Raw genomic sequence first — 17,850 nt, forward strand, 5'->3', positions numbered from 1 at the left:
CATCATCAGAACTACGTTTTGACCATAACGGGACCAATCTGTATGTATATACTTACAATAAAAAAAAAAAATTCAAAATTGGTCCAGAAATGACGAAGATATTTAGTAACAAACATTAAAAAAAACATACAACCTTTTGAGATTTGGAAGTCGGTTAAAAAATAATACTAATTTTCTTCGTATTATATAGGGTGCGATTTAGAAATTTTTCGTTTGGTTTAAATTATTTGTTATTTGTGTTAAGTCTTACTTTAAGTGAGAATTTTTTTTTTTTACTTTTGTAACATATCCAAGCAAAACGAGATAAAAAGTTTTTTGCGATTTTATATCGGTAATACTTTAAACTGAGCCACTTTGTTTGAAACTTATATTGTATAAAAAATAACTATTTATTATTTGAGGTACCTACCTACTACAATTTATTTGGAATGGTGTGAATTTAAGGAATGCTAGCAGTTCGAAACTTGTATATCGAGCATTTTGTAATCTTAACTCGAGAAATTTTTCGTGTTAGAATTTTATACAACTGTCAGTGTGCCCTCATTCGACAACAAAGTTATATCAGCCTTCGAGTATCATATAGGTAATGAAGCCCAACTTCTCATAGGACTGTTTTTAGTAGATGTTATAATTTTTGTCACTCGTATTTATTTTACAGCGTATTAATCGAAAATTACGTCTCTCAACAGCGCCGCTCTAAACTAAAATCGCAGTGCTCAGGGATAAAAAGTTTCAACAAACTTGCGTACATTACTTGCATTATTACTTGTATTAATCCAAATGAGTCAAGTAAAAAAAAACTACATGTAGGTATAGTTCAGAAAATATGAATCTAAATAGATACCCCACACCCGCCATACAAAACCACTGAGAGCCCAGATTTTCATACAAAATGTGCCTCAAGAAATATATATATAGGGCCATGTACTTTTTAGGTTTGGTCCCATCGCATCGTAAAGAAAGTTTGTACGCATTGTCAGAAAGAGTTCAAAATTGGACCTATTGTATATTGTAATCACGCGGGCATCACGCCGTTAGTATGAATGAAAGGCATTTTTTTTTATTATTCTCGAGGTCCCCTTTAAATAAATACTACTAAACTACTTTTAAATTAATATTTACTTAAGTATTTGTTAATGGAGTGAGGATATGGAACACAATATAAAAAAACGATACGATACGCGTTAATAAGAGTTCAACGCGCGCTTCAAACTTAGTTATAAGATTCGTAAATATAAATAAATGTTATCAAAATATTCTTACCTTGATCACCCCAAGCACTGAACTCACTGTCACTCCTACAGTTCAATAAGTTTCTAAACTACGAAATTTTATGAAAAACAAAAAATACTGGCAACTTTTAGAAACAAAACAAAAAAAATCCTTTTTTTTTAAAGAAAACCAAGTTCTAAATTCAAAGTGGACTTTCCCGCGGGCGCGTTGGTTCGGTTGTGGGCGTTTTTCGTGGGGGCTGCGAGCGTCCTTGCGTAGCGCACAAGGTCTCGGCGAGGCTGTATGTGGATGCGCGCCGTGGTTCCTTCGCCTCTTATACGTACGACGACAAAATGACTCCTCGCCAGGATCGCGAAAAAATAGATCGAGCTCATTAACTCATTTGAATTCTTTATGTATGTACGTATGCTGCTTATTAACATATTTAATTAATTGGAAAAAAGAAATGTGAAATAACTAGGCTTTAATTGTATGATATAAAATAGTAGGTACCTAAGCAAGATCTGGCTTTGCATTACAAAAGAAAGGAAAATCTTTCTTATACTTTAAGATTAGGGAATGCAATAACCGGCCAAACCTTATTACCGGTTTCGGTTACGGTTATGACCGAAAAAAAAACCGATAATTGGTTACGGTTATTTTCGACAAAAATTATAAATTTACAATCAAGTAATTAAAAAATTATGAAAATAAAAGATACGTATTGGGGTATGTAGTATAGGTAATTCTTCGTTTTTTAATAAAACGCACAAAATACAGTAAAAGTTAAAATATGACCTTGGACGTGATACAATATTCGATCAAAATATTTCATTAATAAGGGAAGTAAATTTGGTATATTTTCGTTATTAAAATATATATACGAATGACAAAAATTATAGCCACAGGCGTCACAGCCAAAAAGGCAGGTCACTATATAGAAGATCAATTCATAGAATTTAAGACATAAATAAATAACCGAAAATAACCGTAACCGGTTATTCGAGTTTCCAAAAATCGGTTATAAAATTTTGTCAAAATATAACCGATTTATTTCGGTTACGGTTATAACCTATTTGCATTCCCTATTTAAGATTAATAAAATTAACTACAGCTATTTTTCTCGGAGCTTGATAGTTTAGTTGCAGTATAGTCACCTGCAATAATATCTTACACAACGACGCGCGCAAAATTATCTGACACACTCTTATATTGCCCTTCAAATAAAGTTGTACCTAACAAATATTTTAGCATGCTTTTTTTGTGCGAAATTTTATTGCAGATGACAAATGACTGTACCGGAATGACGCTTCATCCATAGTATCCATACTAATATTATAAAACATGTGAAAGTAGCTCTATTTTTCTGTTCTCTTATATACTGTATACGGCTAAAGTACTGTACCTACCGATTTTTAGGAAACTTAGCGTATCGAATTTCTCTGAAGCATAAATCTTGAAAATGGGTACTTGGGTTAGGAACATTATGAAAAACAATCCCTGGAAAATGAAAAAATGATACAGACCTAACTCCACGTGGGCAGAGACGCGGGCCCTGCTAGTTAAAATTTTATATACAATTGCACTTGATAATCTTTTTTCTTTCCTTAAACTATGAAATAGGTTGAAAATATAAAACATTGCAAGAAGAGGTCGATTACACACACACACAGAGAAACATAAGTACCATTTAAAATTCATAATTCTTAATTACCATTTTATTTATTCAAATATGTAATTCGTTCCATTTACCTCTTTCTAAATAGCAAGACCAAACAGTTTACAACGTTATGATTTCATTGGATACAGTATACAGTATTCGCTATCGCTGGTAAACTATGTGACATAATAGGCAATTGTTACGCAGGCAGTGTTTACGCACAAACGGTATTGAAAGTTGGTCTTACCTGCTCTCGTTTTCATTTTCAGCACCAGTCCCTGAGAATCGTGCGATCCTTATGCTCGAATGAGGCCATACTAATCAAGTTACGTGAAAAGTGTCCCCGTCTAGACAACTCCATTTACCTCCCGAGCCGTAATTGGCGACCTATAGAATCTCAAACTCTGGTTCTGAAAACGTTAGTGCCGGGAATCAAAAGGGTAGACAAAGCGTCTCTCTCTCCATATATTCATTCAATTACTATCCTAATACATTTTACTTTCCTCATCAAAGGCATCATTTCAGCTTCGGACTATTAGCGCTCTCACTGCGTTCGAGCGCCATACTACCTCGGCAGAAGGGAGTGCCTTTCATGCCTTGGTTAACAATCTACTATTTCGCGTGCATCAATTTCTTTTCTGTAAGTTATAAGGTTTTGTGCTCCTAATAACAAACATTTAACTGGTTTTAATACGGCCATTTATATCCGAATAACAGTATGTGACAACACAATTACTCATTTATGAGCACCGGTGCCTCTTGGATTTGGACACCCATGCAGAAGTGATAAAAATATTGTTATCATTTATCAATAATACATCTTTCGGAATTATTTTTTATTAATATAAGTATGTTGTACAAAAGCTCGCAAAAAATGGCAACCTACTTTTACCGATCCGATCCGAAGTATGGAACACCATCAACTGTACCTCATTCAAAACTAATGTTAAGTACATATTTATAAATTAAATATAATATACCTACATGAAAAAAAAAACCGTGCGTGTTCGGTCATGCAAATTTAAGGGTATTGATTATAATCATCTTAATATATTAATAGGGTAAGACCAAGATAAGTCAGCAACGATTTAAACAAATGAATTTTAAACATGGGGGCCACTTTTGGGGGGTAAATGAGAAAATAAAATAAAAAAATCAAACGGTCGGGTAGCTATGATTAAAATACGTCAAATACTGCACTTTTCTAATAGGTTTTTCTGTCATCTATTATAGGTAAAGAACTATTTTGTGTATTTTTTTCAAAATTTTAGACCCAGTAGTTTCGGAGATAAAGGGGGAGAATGGTCATTTTTGTCTATTTTCTTGAATAACTTCTAAACTATTTATTCTAAAATAAATAAATAAAAACTATATTTGAGTTACTCACAATAAGCTCTTTTATTTAATATGTAACACGATATAGTTTGAAAAACTTTAGTTTTTTAATTTTATCATTTACCCCCAAAAGTGTTCCCATTCATTTGTTTACGTTACATGTCCATCTCTGGGTCACAAACTTACATCATCATTATCATATATTTAAGTTAGATTCTTGTCGGTGGAGCGATTTCCATGTGTGTCGGTCCTCTGCCTTCTCCTTGACAGCCTGATACGACACGACGTTGAGTTTTTCCTTTACTAGATCAACACAAACTTACATATGTGTACCAAATTTCAACCTGATTGGTCCAGTAGTTCGGAGAAAATAGGCTATGATAGACAGACAGATGCACGAGTGATCCTATAAGGGTTCCGTTTTCTCCTTTTAAGGTACGGAACCCTAAAAATCAGACTTTAACGAACTGTTTCCTACACCTTTAATGGCTGATATGAACATGAACCAGCTCGTACCCGTTTTTCGAGTTATCTCTTTCATTAAGAGCTATCAGGGTTTTATTCCAATTGCTCTCTGTGCGCAAGCTGTCCTAACACGCCACGCAAGCCAGTATAAAGGCGCTCTTAATTCAGGTATTTTTGATTATGGGTCTTGAGGTCAGACATTGGACACCTGGGCGCACGGAGACAAATGGGAACACACTATCAGGACTTTAAAACCTTTCGATATTAAAAAAAAAGGTAATGATTCGAATACCGTTCCGACAACTGATTAATGTGTCCCAAACAAACCGTTATGGTGAACACTTGAGGGCATTTATCTCATACAAAACATGCAATAAGTGCCAGATAACTGGATGTAGTCGTTGAAGTGAGTGATTGTTCAATGGAATTTGCCCTGTAAGGTTACAATTGTTACAAAGCGCTTTGTCATATATGAAATAAAAGGATAAGTATTTTTATACCATGCTGGTGGTAAGCGTATCGGGTCGTAAAATTTGACGCTATAAACGTTCCTTATTTTAATGCAGTTCATGCTTCTGCAATTGATCATAAGCAAATCCTTCTAAATGTTTAACCCCTAGGATATACTAGGCTAGATAGAACAAATAAAAACTTGTGGGAAACTTAACTGGATGTTTTCAAACCTCTTGTAACTTTTCCTCTAGTTAGGTAGATACTAGAATTGCATATATATATATATATATCATATATTTTCATAAAGTAAAATTTGGAAAGCTTTCGCGTTATCACCTTAAAAAGTGTTATTTTAGGCCGAAACACAATTCTGCAAAAGTGCCCAATAAATACCAATGCCCCGTATGATAATGTCAGCAATACCGCTACAATGAATAATTAAATCGTGTAGGATGATTGATACAGTTTAACGGCTTAATGTTATACACGCAATAAACTTGGAAAAAACACAAGAACTGCATTAAAATAAGGAACGTTTATAGCGTAAAATTTTACGTGATTCGGAGGATGATGTTGGTGGTTTTCAATTTTAAACACTCGTAGAGGAATTGCAAAATGGCTTCAATTTTACATAAAGTTTTCTGAATGCCAATAGTTGTACCTAATTAAAGGAAATCTAATTGATTTACTTCTAACAATGCTTACTTATAGTTAGAGCCATCTCATCTTAACAACAACATATATATTTACAACATACATATAAATGGCACAAAATCGTTACAGTAGGGTATTTAAAAAAAAAATACACTGCGTACTTATTACTTACTTACACAACTTTGGTGAGAAAAGCGATTTTCAGCATCGTTTTCCTAATACGCGTTACTACGGTGGCTGCCTATTCCTAATTTCCCGGCCTCTGTAGTAATGTACTGTTTTAATATTACCTACTACTATCCTGTGGATATTAAGTGACCTATGAAGAAGGCGCGGGGGTATATGACCTATTTATTTTTATTAGGTACCTTTTTACCCGCGTGTAGAACGTATAAATTTTAATAGCCCAACGCCATAAAATGGCCCGTTGCGATAGCTGTTCTAGTACACTAGGTTACTAGTGCCTTGTTTTTTCTCCTCACTTTCTTCCAATTCTGCATTGCCCATTGCTATTCTGCATTGTTTAGGTATCTACTTCAAAACAATTGTCAAACATTAGGTTTCGATGTCATGTACGCACGGTACATAGTAAGTTGGTGATCAACCTTCACTTAGTCAATAACCACTTCTGGCTCTTTATTAACATAGCTTCAAGAGTAAAGGAACGCTTCCCTTACAGACCAATATAACTTAGAACGCGGGGTCAAAACTACTGTTCGTTAATGACATTTTATACTGGTCATTGAGGCGAACGCGTATCTATAGATGAAGATGGGAATAGCAATTTTATCGAGGTAAGCAATCGTATAGTTTTAGGCGGTTTCTGTAACAGGATAAACTTTTAATAAAGGCATTCCTTGGACCGTGCTGACGGTATTCTCAGTATTTGTTGGGCATAAAATTAAGGTCAAGTGAGTAAATCACTACACATCGTAAAGAAGTGACTATTTTTAATTAGGACACAATATCTGAAGGTTGAGATGTAGATGTAGATTGTGTCTTCCACAATAAGCGTGCAATAAGCAGACCGAACTGAAAGGGAGTGGAACAACGATGACAGTTGCTGGACAGGAAAGTTTCAAATTAGGTATACCAAATAATATGCTACGCGAGAATCAAGTTGAATGATGGCGCCAAGCGGTCCATAATTCGGACATAGAAGAATTTCGCATATCTCCAGAAACAAATGTAATGAAGGTAGGTAATATAAAAATCTTTCATTACAGATTAGAGAATCTTGGTAAAGGATGACTCAAGTTAGACCGGGCCGGATCGGGGCCGGAACTTCCGGCGCTTCGTTTTCTATGAAATGCATGACGTGATCACCGGTCATCTGTCATAGAAAAGTAAGCGCAGGAAGCTCCGACCCGGACCCGGCCCGGTCTAACGTGAGTCATCCTTTAGGTAACATGTTTGCCTTCTGTATGTTTTTGGGCCCAATACAAATATGTACACAATATATATTGTGCTCACCAGTTAGCGCCACTGAAGATGTACGCCCAGAAAAACAGATCTCAAAATTCTTCTATGCATTCTATGCTTATTTTTATAAAATCAATACGTTTATACACAAAGGTATTTTAACATCTAAATGTGTCATTTTTCAACCTGTTTAATTTTGCATATATTTTAGTTGGCACCTTTTTTTAAACCACTATAATTTATTGAGCTATATATATATATACCTATATCTATTGTTTACCATGATTAATCAAAGGTGGACAAAGATTTACCACAATTATGAATAAGGAGTGAAAATTCCCGATAAAAAAGCTTGAAACCCCCCCAAAACCCACAAACTTCTATGCATTTGACATTTTGAAAGACCTCCAACCGAAAGACCGTTTAATTTCGCCGCTGGGGGCGCTAGTGTAGATAGAGGTCTTTCAAAATGTCAAATGCATTAGAAGTTTTGGGGGTTTCAAGCTTTTTTATCGGGAATTTTCACTCCTTATTCATAATTGTGGTAAATCTTTGTCTATCTTTAGTATCTTTGATTAATTATGGAAAACAATAGATATATAGCTCCATAAATTTTAGTGGTTTAAAAAAAGTGCCAACTAAAATATGTGCAAAATTAAACAAGTTGAAAAAAATGCCACATTTAGACGTTAAAATACTTTGTTTTAATTTTTAACGTTTTGATTTTATAAAAATAAGCATAGAAGAATTTTGACTGTTTTTCTGGACCTACATCTACAGTGGCGCCAACTGGTGAGGGTGAGCACAAAGACGGTAGCCCTCATTACAATAACACTAGACGTAAATAAAGCAGTTATGATTGTTGGACTTTTGGAAGGTGAGCAACGATTTTCTATGCTATTGAATTTGCAAGGGTCCATATACCATAGGCTACGGTTTCGGGATTGTCTTCCGCCATCGTTGTGTTAAAGAAAGTAGGTACTATTAATTCAATGTTTATTTGATAATCTCGTACCAATTCTATTGTGGTTAATTGTTTATTGGTCGTCCAGTACAGTAAAAAATCGATTATGTTCATTCTCATTACACGTAGACCGGGTTTCGATTACATTTTGTTTTACGCAACGCCTGTCGGTCGAGAAATAAGTACCTGCGCGATACTATAGAACCTGATCTCAGGCATAAAAATAGACAGATGCGTAGGGATGCTATTAGGACGCCGACCAGGACATTTACCCCTTGGATATTTTTTGTCCTTTTGTACGATATCCAGAAACCATGACTTGTTTATATCCAAGATGAATAAGGCCGTTTACATTAAAAACGTTGAAGACTATTTGTCTATTTAAATACTTACCTAGAGTTAGACCAAGAAAAGTGCACTGCGTATGCTATCGAAATCGTTGCAGACTTTTCTTAAGGTGGTAACACACCGTCGCACCACACCAAGGTCATTGTGCGACGCATCCATAAGTAAGAGCGAGAAAGCGATATCTTTCTCGCTCTTACTTATGGGTGCGTCACTAAATGACCTTGGTGCGGTGCGACGGTGTGTTATGTACATTAGTTTAACTTCTATAGTTGGTCAAGCAAATCTTGTCAGTAGAAAAAGGCGGCAAATTTAAAAAATGTAGGCGCGGAGGGATATCGGCCCATAGAAAATTTGAGTTTTGCTCCGTTTTCTACTGACAAAATTTGGTTGACCAACTATAGTTTTCTTTTTGTTCTTATTTGCCAGATATTAATTTATGTAATTTGAGCCAGCGCCTTTTTTCCGGTAAAAGGTATCCACAGATTGTGTAATAAAAGCAAAAAGGTATTACTTTTGACTCGTAATGTGCTATTGACCAACCATAGGAAAAAACTTCTATAGTTGGTCAAACCAAACTGGCAGTAAATAAGAACCAAGAAAACTATGCTCATCCTTTTCTTTCTGGTGCTAGTACTAGTGTAAGATAAAGATAGTATGATTCTCTGTCTATGTTTGAAATAAGACAGTCCTTTGACAAACTATAGGACTAAACTTATTTACATAACAGCATATTATTTTATCATAATAAAACGCTAATGAAATTATAATAATGGAAATTATAATAATGTAATGCAAATTTTCTTTACATAATAATTTTCTTTAAATATAATTATAGATTTTAAAGGGTTCAATAATGTAAGTTTTTTTTGGTTGTTGTCTGTAATGTTGGCATATTCATTTTTACTTAGCCATGTTTGATTGTCTATGTTAAGCTGTTGACGTTTTCAATTTAATATTTTGGCTTATCTGTGCTTCAATTCCGGCAAGAACGTCAACTCTAAATTTGTACGAAATAAAATTTGCTGACTAAAATCTTCTAGCACACTCAACGACCTAATATTATTGTTTTAATATTAATTATCTTAAGTAGTTTGGTGTTAAATCAACATGCCACGTGGTAAGTATGCTTAATAAGTTCCTGTGTTTTTTCAATGTCGATCCAATGTTACTAGAAAATGTGCTTTCTTGTTGTTTTCACGTCATATATTTTTTGTTTTCCAGGTAAATACACCAATCATAAGGGCCGCAACCGCAAGTTCACGAGCCCCGAGGAGTTGGAAGAACAACGAAAGCAGGAGGAGTTGAAACAAAAGCAAGTATATTCTGCGTCTTAGTTCAGTGGCAGTACTTCGCGTTAATGCCAAAATAGCTAGCGTTCTTCTGTTATAACTCAATAAACAAGCTATTATAACCTATATTACCTCGCATAAAATTGCAAAATACTGATGATGCTTACAGCCTGCAGTTCAATCCTTTCAAATGCCGCATGTATAACGCATAAAGATGCTAAACAATGAGAAATTGATATCTGAGTAATTTGCATAGAATTTCATCATCATTGCGAAAACATATTTTGTATGAATGGAGGCATTTTGTATACATGTGCAGAAATGTACAAAATAGTATGAAGATACTTTACCTTATGTACCTATGATAGTGTGCTTTCTGGAATTTATTGTCTAATATCTGTTAAAATATTTACACCGTTTCGGTGGCCGTGGCCGTTGGTTTCCAAAGGTACTCCTTTAACTAACTACTGTTAGTGGACTGGTTATAGCATCTCATAGGATTTTTTTTAAATTTATCTATATAAATGATGCCAATTTCCCATATAATCAAGCATCAATTGGAAATCAATAAGGAGAACATTGATAGTCATTTTAACATGTCTCGTTTTGAATTACAGGTGGAGAAAGGAGCATGGTGGAGATGACGAGAGCAGCGAGGAAGAATCGGCAGATAACAAATCTGGCTCAGGCAGCAGTGACGAAAGTGACTCAGATGAAGATGTAAGTCTCTTTAATATTGTTACACCTTGTGCTAGAATAATATCTGCTGTGTATAAAAGGCGAAGTCTTTCGTTTTTTGTCCTTTAAGGCCAGTCCAGATGGGCGGATCAAATTGACCAATTTGATCAGAAAATAAATTGTCGTCGATCACATCTAGCATCCACACATATTTAGCTGATTTTGGGTTTGTTCATCTTAGTGCCACTTGCACCATCCCACTGACCCGGGGTTAACCAGTTAGGGTTCATCCATTAATTACGTCACACAAATTTCGAGGTTTTTTGACCCCTCCCCCCCTCCTTGTCACACATGGTCACATTTGTCAAACCCCTCCCCCACTGGTGTGACGTCACATTTTTTCAATAAAATCGGCAAATCAAATTAAGTATTATAAATATTTTATGAAAATATTTTTTACAAAAGAAATATTAGTGATTTTATATTATAACCCAACACAGATTAGGAAATAAAATTAAACACTTAAAAACGATTACCGTTACAAAAACTTGCTATTTAACTGTATAGTAAATAAAATAATTTAAATAAGTTAGTGACGTCACAAAGTTTGTGACTCCCCTTGTCACAACATGTCACATTTCTGGACCCCCCCCTAAACGTGTGATGTAATTAATGGATGACCCCTTAAACCGTTAACCCAGTGTCAATTTTTCCTGGTAACCATGGTAACTCCAGGTTTAACCAGGTAACCCTGGGTTAGTGGGATGGTGCAAGTGGGGCTTAATGGTGCAAGTAGTAGTGATTGAATCGATACTCTCCCTTAGTAGCCCTATATGTTCTAGAAATGTAAACTTGATGAGATTAAAAGAGACAGGACACTTAAATTAGCTAAATGTATGATAGACATAATAGGACTTATTTTGGCAAACATACATTTTTCATGAAAATTCATCCCTTCAATTGTGTTTTTTCAGCATCCAACAAAAGCAAAGGGAGTCTCCGGTTTAATTGAAGTAGAAAATCCCAATAGAGTGGTAAAGAAGAACAAGAAATTGGCCAACTTGAATACCTCATTAGGAGAAGGAGAGAAACCTCAGTTGTCTAGGTGAGTATGATGATTTTTTTTTTATTGTTTAAAGATCATTGTTTGGGGAACTTGATTCTAACAAAAGTGTCTTCTGTGGATAGGGATGCTGAATTTTATGCTATAATTACGTGTCTATCTATAAAATGAAAACAGTTCTAAATAATTGTCAATTTTCTTATTTATTTTGAAATATGAAAAAGCTCTCATTTTTTATTTTGCATATATTTTGTATGAAATTGTGTGTGCAATATGATGATGGGAGTCCAAGGAAACATTTTTCCGCCAAAGCTTAAATGATGATGATGATGATTTAAAAACTTAATACATTAAAGTGCGACAGGTTCGGAGGTGACTCGTAAGGCTTAAACGTTAGCGACAGTCAAATCTCGTTCTGAGGAACGCGGGTGGGAAAGCGGCCCGTCGGTTTTTTTTGTTCCCGCCTTACGGTAAAAGGTCAAACCGTACTTTATCGTCCACGACTAGGGTTTCCATTATCAGTTAACATAATGAACGTGTGTATGTGTGTACACTACACAGACGCGAGCGCGAGGAGATCGAGCGCGCGCGCGCGGCGGCGGCGTACCAGAAGGCGCACGCGGAGGGCAAGACCGAGCAGGCGCGCGCCGACCTGGCGCGCCTCGCCATCATCCGCCAGCAGCGCGAGGAGGCCGCCAAGAAGCGCGAGGCCGACAAGAAGGCCAAGGACGAGGGGCCCAAGAAGAGGTAACACCATCCCACTAATCATCTCCCTCTATTTTACATAGTATAAACAAAGTATAAACATATAGCGTGTTTTTCAACCCGTTTCGTCCTCCACATGGTACTATGGGTCTTACATATAATTTTACTATGGGTCTGACAGATAAGGTTAAAAAAAACACCCTTTATGTGGAGCATGTAGGCCCTAGGCATCCTACCTAGGTATTGGCCTGCATTTAAGTCAAGTAATATTAGCCCTAATGGTCCACTGATTTAGAAAAGCATCTCACGCTTGTTCTAAGTATATTTTTGTTTTGACCTAACTAGAGCTTTTGCTTTAAAAAAAAGAAAGATTATGAATGTTATGACTTCAAAAGCTTTTATTATATGTAGGTTATATTTTCCACCATGTCTTCAAAACTACAGAGCCGATAAAAAAAGAAGAGGTTCAATGCAAAAAATCCATTACAGAATAGATAACATTTTTTCAAATCTTTTAATGCAATCCGTTCCTCAGAACCTTGCAATATTTTTTAATTACTTAACTCATTACTTCTAGCCATGTCATTACCCCTAAAAATTTGACCTCATTACCTCTTTTTTTTTTGTTCACAGGTAGACAAGCAAACTCCCAAGTAGGTCACATAACTAACATCTTTTGAAATTATATATGCTCATAATATCAAACTTGGCACCTTTCAATCTTGGTTTCCTGCAGTCCTATGACGATTGCATGAATTGTGTTATGAAGACAACATAAAGTATGCATCCTTATTGAAAAAGAAAATGCTCTACCTTGTCTTTGTAATTGCGATAAACGCGATTATGCCCCTTGAAATCGGAAAGAAGTAAAATAGCCCATGAGCTTCCGCTAAGGGAGTCACCACAATCGTCGACTTGACACAGCCCACCAAACTGATGTGTTTTGATGAGCCGTCGCACCAGCGCCGATGAGCATGTTTTCTTTACGGGCGAGGGCTTCTACTTTTAGTAAACCTCGCTGGCAGTGTGAAATAAATCGACGATTATTGTATACAACTTTTTATTTACAAGGGATCTAGATTATGTACATCTTTAGATAATACGTTTGAAAGTTTTGAAACATACATATTAGAAAATGGTTGGTCGCAAGTCGCTCGTAAATTTTTACGCAAGTAGTGGGGAAACAGTAAACTGTTTAATTAAATAAAATAAAAATATTGCTGTTTTATTCCGTAATACATAAAGCTGCGTGGGTAAAGTGCACTGCATTAAATCCGAACGGCTTCAATTGCGTTTATAAAACATCCGACAAATCTGATTCGTCGTCGAAAAGTGTGTTGACTCCCTAATGTGACGTAAGGAATTGTCTAATGATACTTATCATGCATAATATACGTTATATTTATTGACCCGGTTTGATTCTGTGAGACTGCCGTAGCTATAGTTCCAGTCAAGTTTTTTGATGTATAAATTTCCTATTTCCATTGTACTTCCATGTGAATTTACCACGATATAACAGGAATAAAAGCAATAATTTAGATTTATATAACCCACATCCTCAATATTTGTTGTGCTTATAGATATTCCGTTTCGATGTCGGTAGCAATTCAGTACAGTTGGCAAAAATATAAAAGTAATGTTTGAAATATTATTTCATGGACATAAGTCCTTTTGCACATTGCCTTTTTGCTACTGATATATAAAATAATCAATTGTGTAACAGGCACTGCCAATCTCAAGCGAGTGACCAATAAATAAGCTTTTGCAATCTGCTGATATGTCTTAAGATTCCGTGAGGTCTTTGCATCCATAATACATTCTACGATATGTTTTGCCAGCAAGTGTAGAAAATTATTAGGGGCGCCACTTCCTACGTAACTGTGACATTTTTGACGTAAAATGCTTACACATGGCAACAATTTGGTATGGAAGTGTTTTAGTTCCATTTTATTTAATTTCTACTATTTTATGTCGCACTATTAGTTTTATACGTCTATTGTATTGTGGAATTGTGTCGTCAGGTCTATGTCAACATTCAGGACATCTGGAATAATTGAGCATTACTTTGTTTCTGAAATTCCTGAAAATGGTGTATTTTTTTGTTTCTTTGATAATAAGCGCCACTTGCACCATCCCACTAACCCGGGGTTTACCGGTTAAATATGGATTTACCATGGTTACCAGTACAATTTGACACTGGGTGGGTTTAACCGCTTAACCCCGGGTTATTGGGATGGTGCAAGTGGCGCTGAGAGTGCAAAAGTCTAATGCATTGTGGAACACTTTGTAACACAAACCTTGTCAACATAAATACTCTCCGTTCGTGGTTTCAATCACTGTCACTTAATAATTTTTGCTTTCAGCACTTTTGTCTCAAATAACTGAAATAACTATATTTGGTGTTACTGCTACATTTGTTCGTCCTGTACCCGAATTTTTTTTTGTTTTCGAAAATTGCAGTCATTTGTATCAATAACGTTCTTAAACTGTGGAAAAGAACTGTGTATGACCCGCCTGCCTACGTTATTGAATCTGGCCATTTTTAAACTTACCTTTGATCTGTCCATACAAAGGTATGTGTTTTATTATGTCTGTTATTTTCAATTTGTATGATGAGAACAGACTTACGTGTTATTAAGTGTACCTATGAAATTTGATTTCTCAACAATAAAATTATGAAGTTATTTACAACAAGTCTTTTAAAATACTTACGAATTTATTTGCACTCTGACTTATTATTCTGAAACTTATTTTAGACTGCATATAATGAATTTCCTTTTAAAATTCCCGAAGACCATTCTCAACTGTACAATAAGTAATGGTAAGTACTGATTTCATGTCATTAATTAATGAATTTTGCAATTTTTAAATATGAATTATGTATACATTTTATTGTTGATTCTAACATTCATATAGTTTGTGAACTCTTTCATACAATTAAGGTGTTACGATATTGAATAGATATTGTGTACATTTGAGGGTACGTTATATTTATCTATATTTACAAATCCACCAGATAGTACTATGTATGAAATTGCTTAGGTCTAATTTATTAGATAGTCTTACTAGACAATTTTATATGCGAATGTGTATATCTATACAATAAATTGAAAATTATGAATGTGTTCGTTTTAATTACCTTTATCCATAGATAACATGTAGATAACACTAGTTTGTGATTGACAGTTTTCATACATTTGATTGTTTACCTTATTTATTCTAAAAGTTTAACAACATAATTATGTAATGAGACTAATGATAATGAGCAATAAGCATCATACGATAGGGCGGCATGATTTAAAGCCGACTATGTATTGTTTATCTTAAGGTTAACATTCAAATACATGTATCAAACATACAGTACCGGCCATTAATATGTATATCACCTTTGAGTGCTTTTGTATGAGCTTGTATAGAGTAAACAATATAGGTTAGTTTGTAGATTGCATATTTTACTAGTCATTTTATACAAATATATGATGAATATTGCAATGAAATACTGTGAATTACAATAGGATACTCAGCATATTACTAAAAAACCTCTAGTAAAAAAATGAAGTTAACAATACATTTAAAAAAAACCTATGAAAAAACCATTACATGGACCAATTTTTCTCATCGCCCGGTTTGTACGGGCGGGGTATTACTTTGTAGTAATACTACTAGACTACCTAAAGAAGTGAGGTGGAAGTCACTCACAAATATTTAAAAAAAGTTATACCCTAAAAACATGGTGATATATTATTGGCCGGCGGTACTGTAGATATAACTTCGTAATAGATTGATACAGTCTAAGGAAAAAACGTGCCTCGAAAATCAAGAAAAGTTGATTCTCGATCAGATGGCGCCACTACTTTTGGCCTACTCTCGCATAGATGGCGTTGACGGTTTCGTTTGTTATTAAACAATTTTAACGCATATCAGTGAAAGAACAAGAGGTCAAAATAATATAAAAATAATTAATGCAAATAAAAAAAATCGTTTATCTATATATAAATACATTTTTTGATATTTTTAGTTTTAATCGTGCGTGGATAGATGGCAGTGAATTCACTGCGGCTACAAAATTTACTATGACAGTACCGCTCTGTCCTATTATATCCTCTTTGAATGAATTAAACATTACATGTATACAGATTATAGGATTTATAATCCATACTTCCATACTAATATTATATATGCGAAAGTGTGTCTGTCTGTGTGTTACCTCTTTACGCTTAAACCCCTGAAACCGCTGAACCGATTTAGTTGAAATTTGCCATAGAGATAGTTTTTTATGTCAGAAATCATCCCTAAAGAGAGTGAATAGGGGGTGAAATTGAGAGATTACATTTAATGAATTGCCTGATAATTGATGTCAAGCAATTAAGCTTATGCTCAAATTGAATGATTGCTATTACACTTTATCCAGGCGCTAAACTTACTCTAGCTGCTGTTACTGATTCCACGCAGACGAAGTCGCGGGCAAAAGCTAGTTTATAATATCAGTAATAGTACAATAATTTCTACTGTTCTCGCTAAGTCTAGTACGTATCTTTTTTTAACAAGTACTTATCCTTAGCACAATCGTTCGCGCGATTAGGTTTTTCTTATTAGTATTGTGCGAAAGAGATGGAAGATGCTAACTCGCGCAACTTGAGTGGGAGGCAGGGCAGGTGGCCTGACCCGTTTGATGCGAGATATAATGATACACATGGTTGGCATCTATAAAAAAAAAGATATTATAGAAGTTACAGCCGGGCTAGCACATGATTAGCGCGAGAGTATCTCGCCGCGACATAGACTACCCGTCCTTCTTTAATTCATACAGTTAGTAAAAGACGGGTAGTCTATCTCGCGGCGAGATACTGTCGCGCCAATCATGTGCTCGGCCTACAGAGCGGAAGTTTTTTTTTCTAATAAAATGAGGTTTATAAATCCACTTGAGTACATATCAGTTACCGAAGGGCGGGGCACAAGTATATTATTATTTTACTCTTAAAAGAATTTATGTGTAATTGCTGATGCTGTGAAACCGAAAAAACAATTTTTCATTTTAATTTTTCATTAAACTGCTCGTTACCTATGTATCAACCAACAATATTTGCACGTACATATAATATCAATTATAATTTATCCGATACATCCACTGACGCAGAGAAAATGCTCAATTTATACAAACTCCAAGTTTTGCAATAAATCCCAAATTTAACGCGCTTGCTAAAATACATTTTGTCAACTTCTCCTCGAGTCGCAATTCGAGTGTTTGCGTCGAAGTTTTTAAGCAGTAGGTATTTTGTGATGGATTAGCTTTAGATTGCTCGTTGATGAGTTTTGGCCGCGCCTTGGCAAACATAAATTAATCTCTCAGGTGGTAAAATGTTTAAATTATTAGACAAGCTAAAACGAAACTGCTTTAGATAGAGTAAACTACTTCATGATTGGCACCGAAAAGCATCATGCGGTTACAGTCACGCGGTCTTCATATAAGTCAGTACTAGGTATTGCCTTAGTCGAAGGTGCCTAACAATGGTGGGGTGCTGACCACAGGGTAGTTACCTCAGTTTATCCGACAGGCGACAGTCTCAAACCAATCTTTTTTTAACCAATTAATTCATGCAAT

At 35.2% G+C, this 17,850-nt stretch overlaps 2 protein-coding genes across 2 annotated transcripts in view; one reads left to right on the top strand and one right to left on the bottom strand.

Annotated features, from left to right (window-relative positions):
* Positions 1-1,629, bottom strand: part of LOC134744196 (mucin-22-like) — a 56,958-nt gene extending 55,329 nt beyond the window's left edge. The window contains exon 1 of the mRNA XM_063677916.1: positions 1,264-1,629. The gene's annotated coding sequence lies outside the window, so the exon portion shown is untranslated. The remainder of the gene's footprint in view (positions 1-1,263) is intronic.
* A 7,839-nt stretch (positions 1,630-9,468) lies between these two features.
* Positions 9,469-15,372, top strand: LOC134744193 (28 kDa heat- and acid-stable phosphoprotein-like). The gene is made up of 6 exons (XM_063677913.1): positions 9,469-9,630; positions 9,735-9,825; positions 10,420-10,522; positions 11,455-11,585; positions 12,105-12,290; positions 12,882-15,372. The coding sequence occupies exons 1-6, from the start codon at positions 9,621-9,623 to the stop codon at positions 12,883-12,885; spliced, it is 525 nt and encodes a 174-aa protein (XP_063533983.1). The 5' UTR covers positions 9,469-9,620; the 3' UTR covers positions 12,886-15,372.
* The last annotated feature ends 2,478 nt before the right edge of the window (positions 15,373-17,850 follow it).

This window comes from Cydia strobilella, chromosome 9 (genome assembly GCF_947568885.1).
Source record: "Cydia strobilella chromosome 9, ilCydStro3.1, whole genome shotgun sequence".
NCBI classification, from domain to species: domain Eukaryota; kingdom Metazoa; phylum Arthropoda; class Insecta; order Lepidoptera; family Tortricidae; genus Cydia; species Cydia strobilella.

What these genes read in the sequence shown, in the direction of transcription:
- LOC134744193 (XM_063677913.1), top strand. An exon ending in AAAGTGACTCAGATGAAGAT is followed by an intron (nt 10,523 to 11,454) that starts GTAAGTCTCTTT and finishes GTGTTTTTTCAG; the next exon opens with CATCCAACAAAAGCAAAGGG. An exon ending in GAGAAACCTCAGTTGTCTAG is followed by an intron (nt 11,586 to 12,104) that starts GTGAGTATGATG and finishes TACACTACACAG; the next exon opens with ACGCGAGCGCGAGGAGATCG.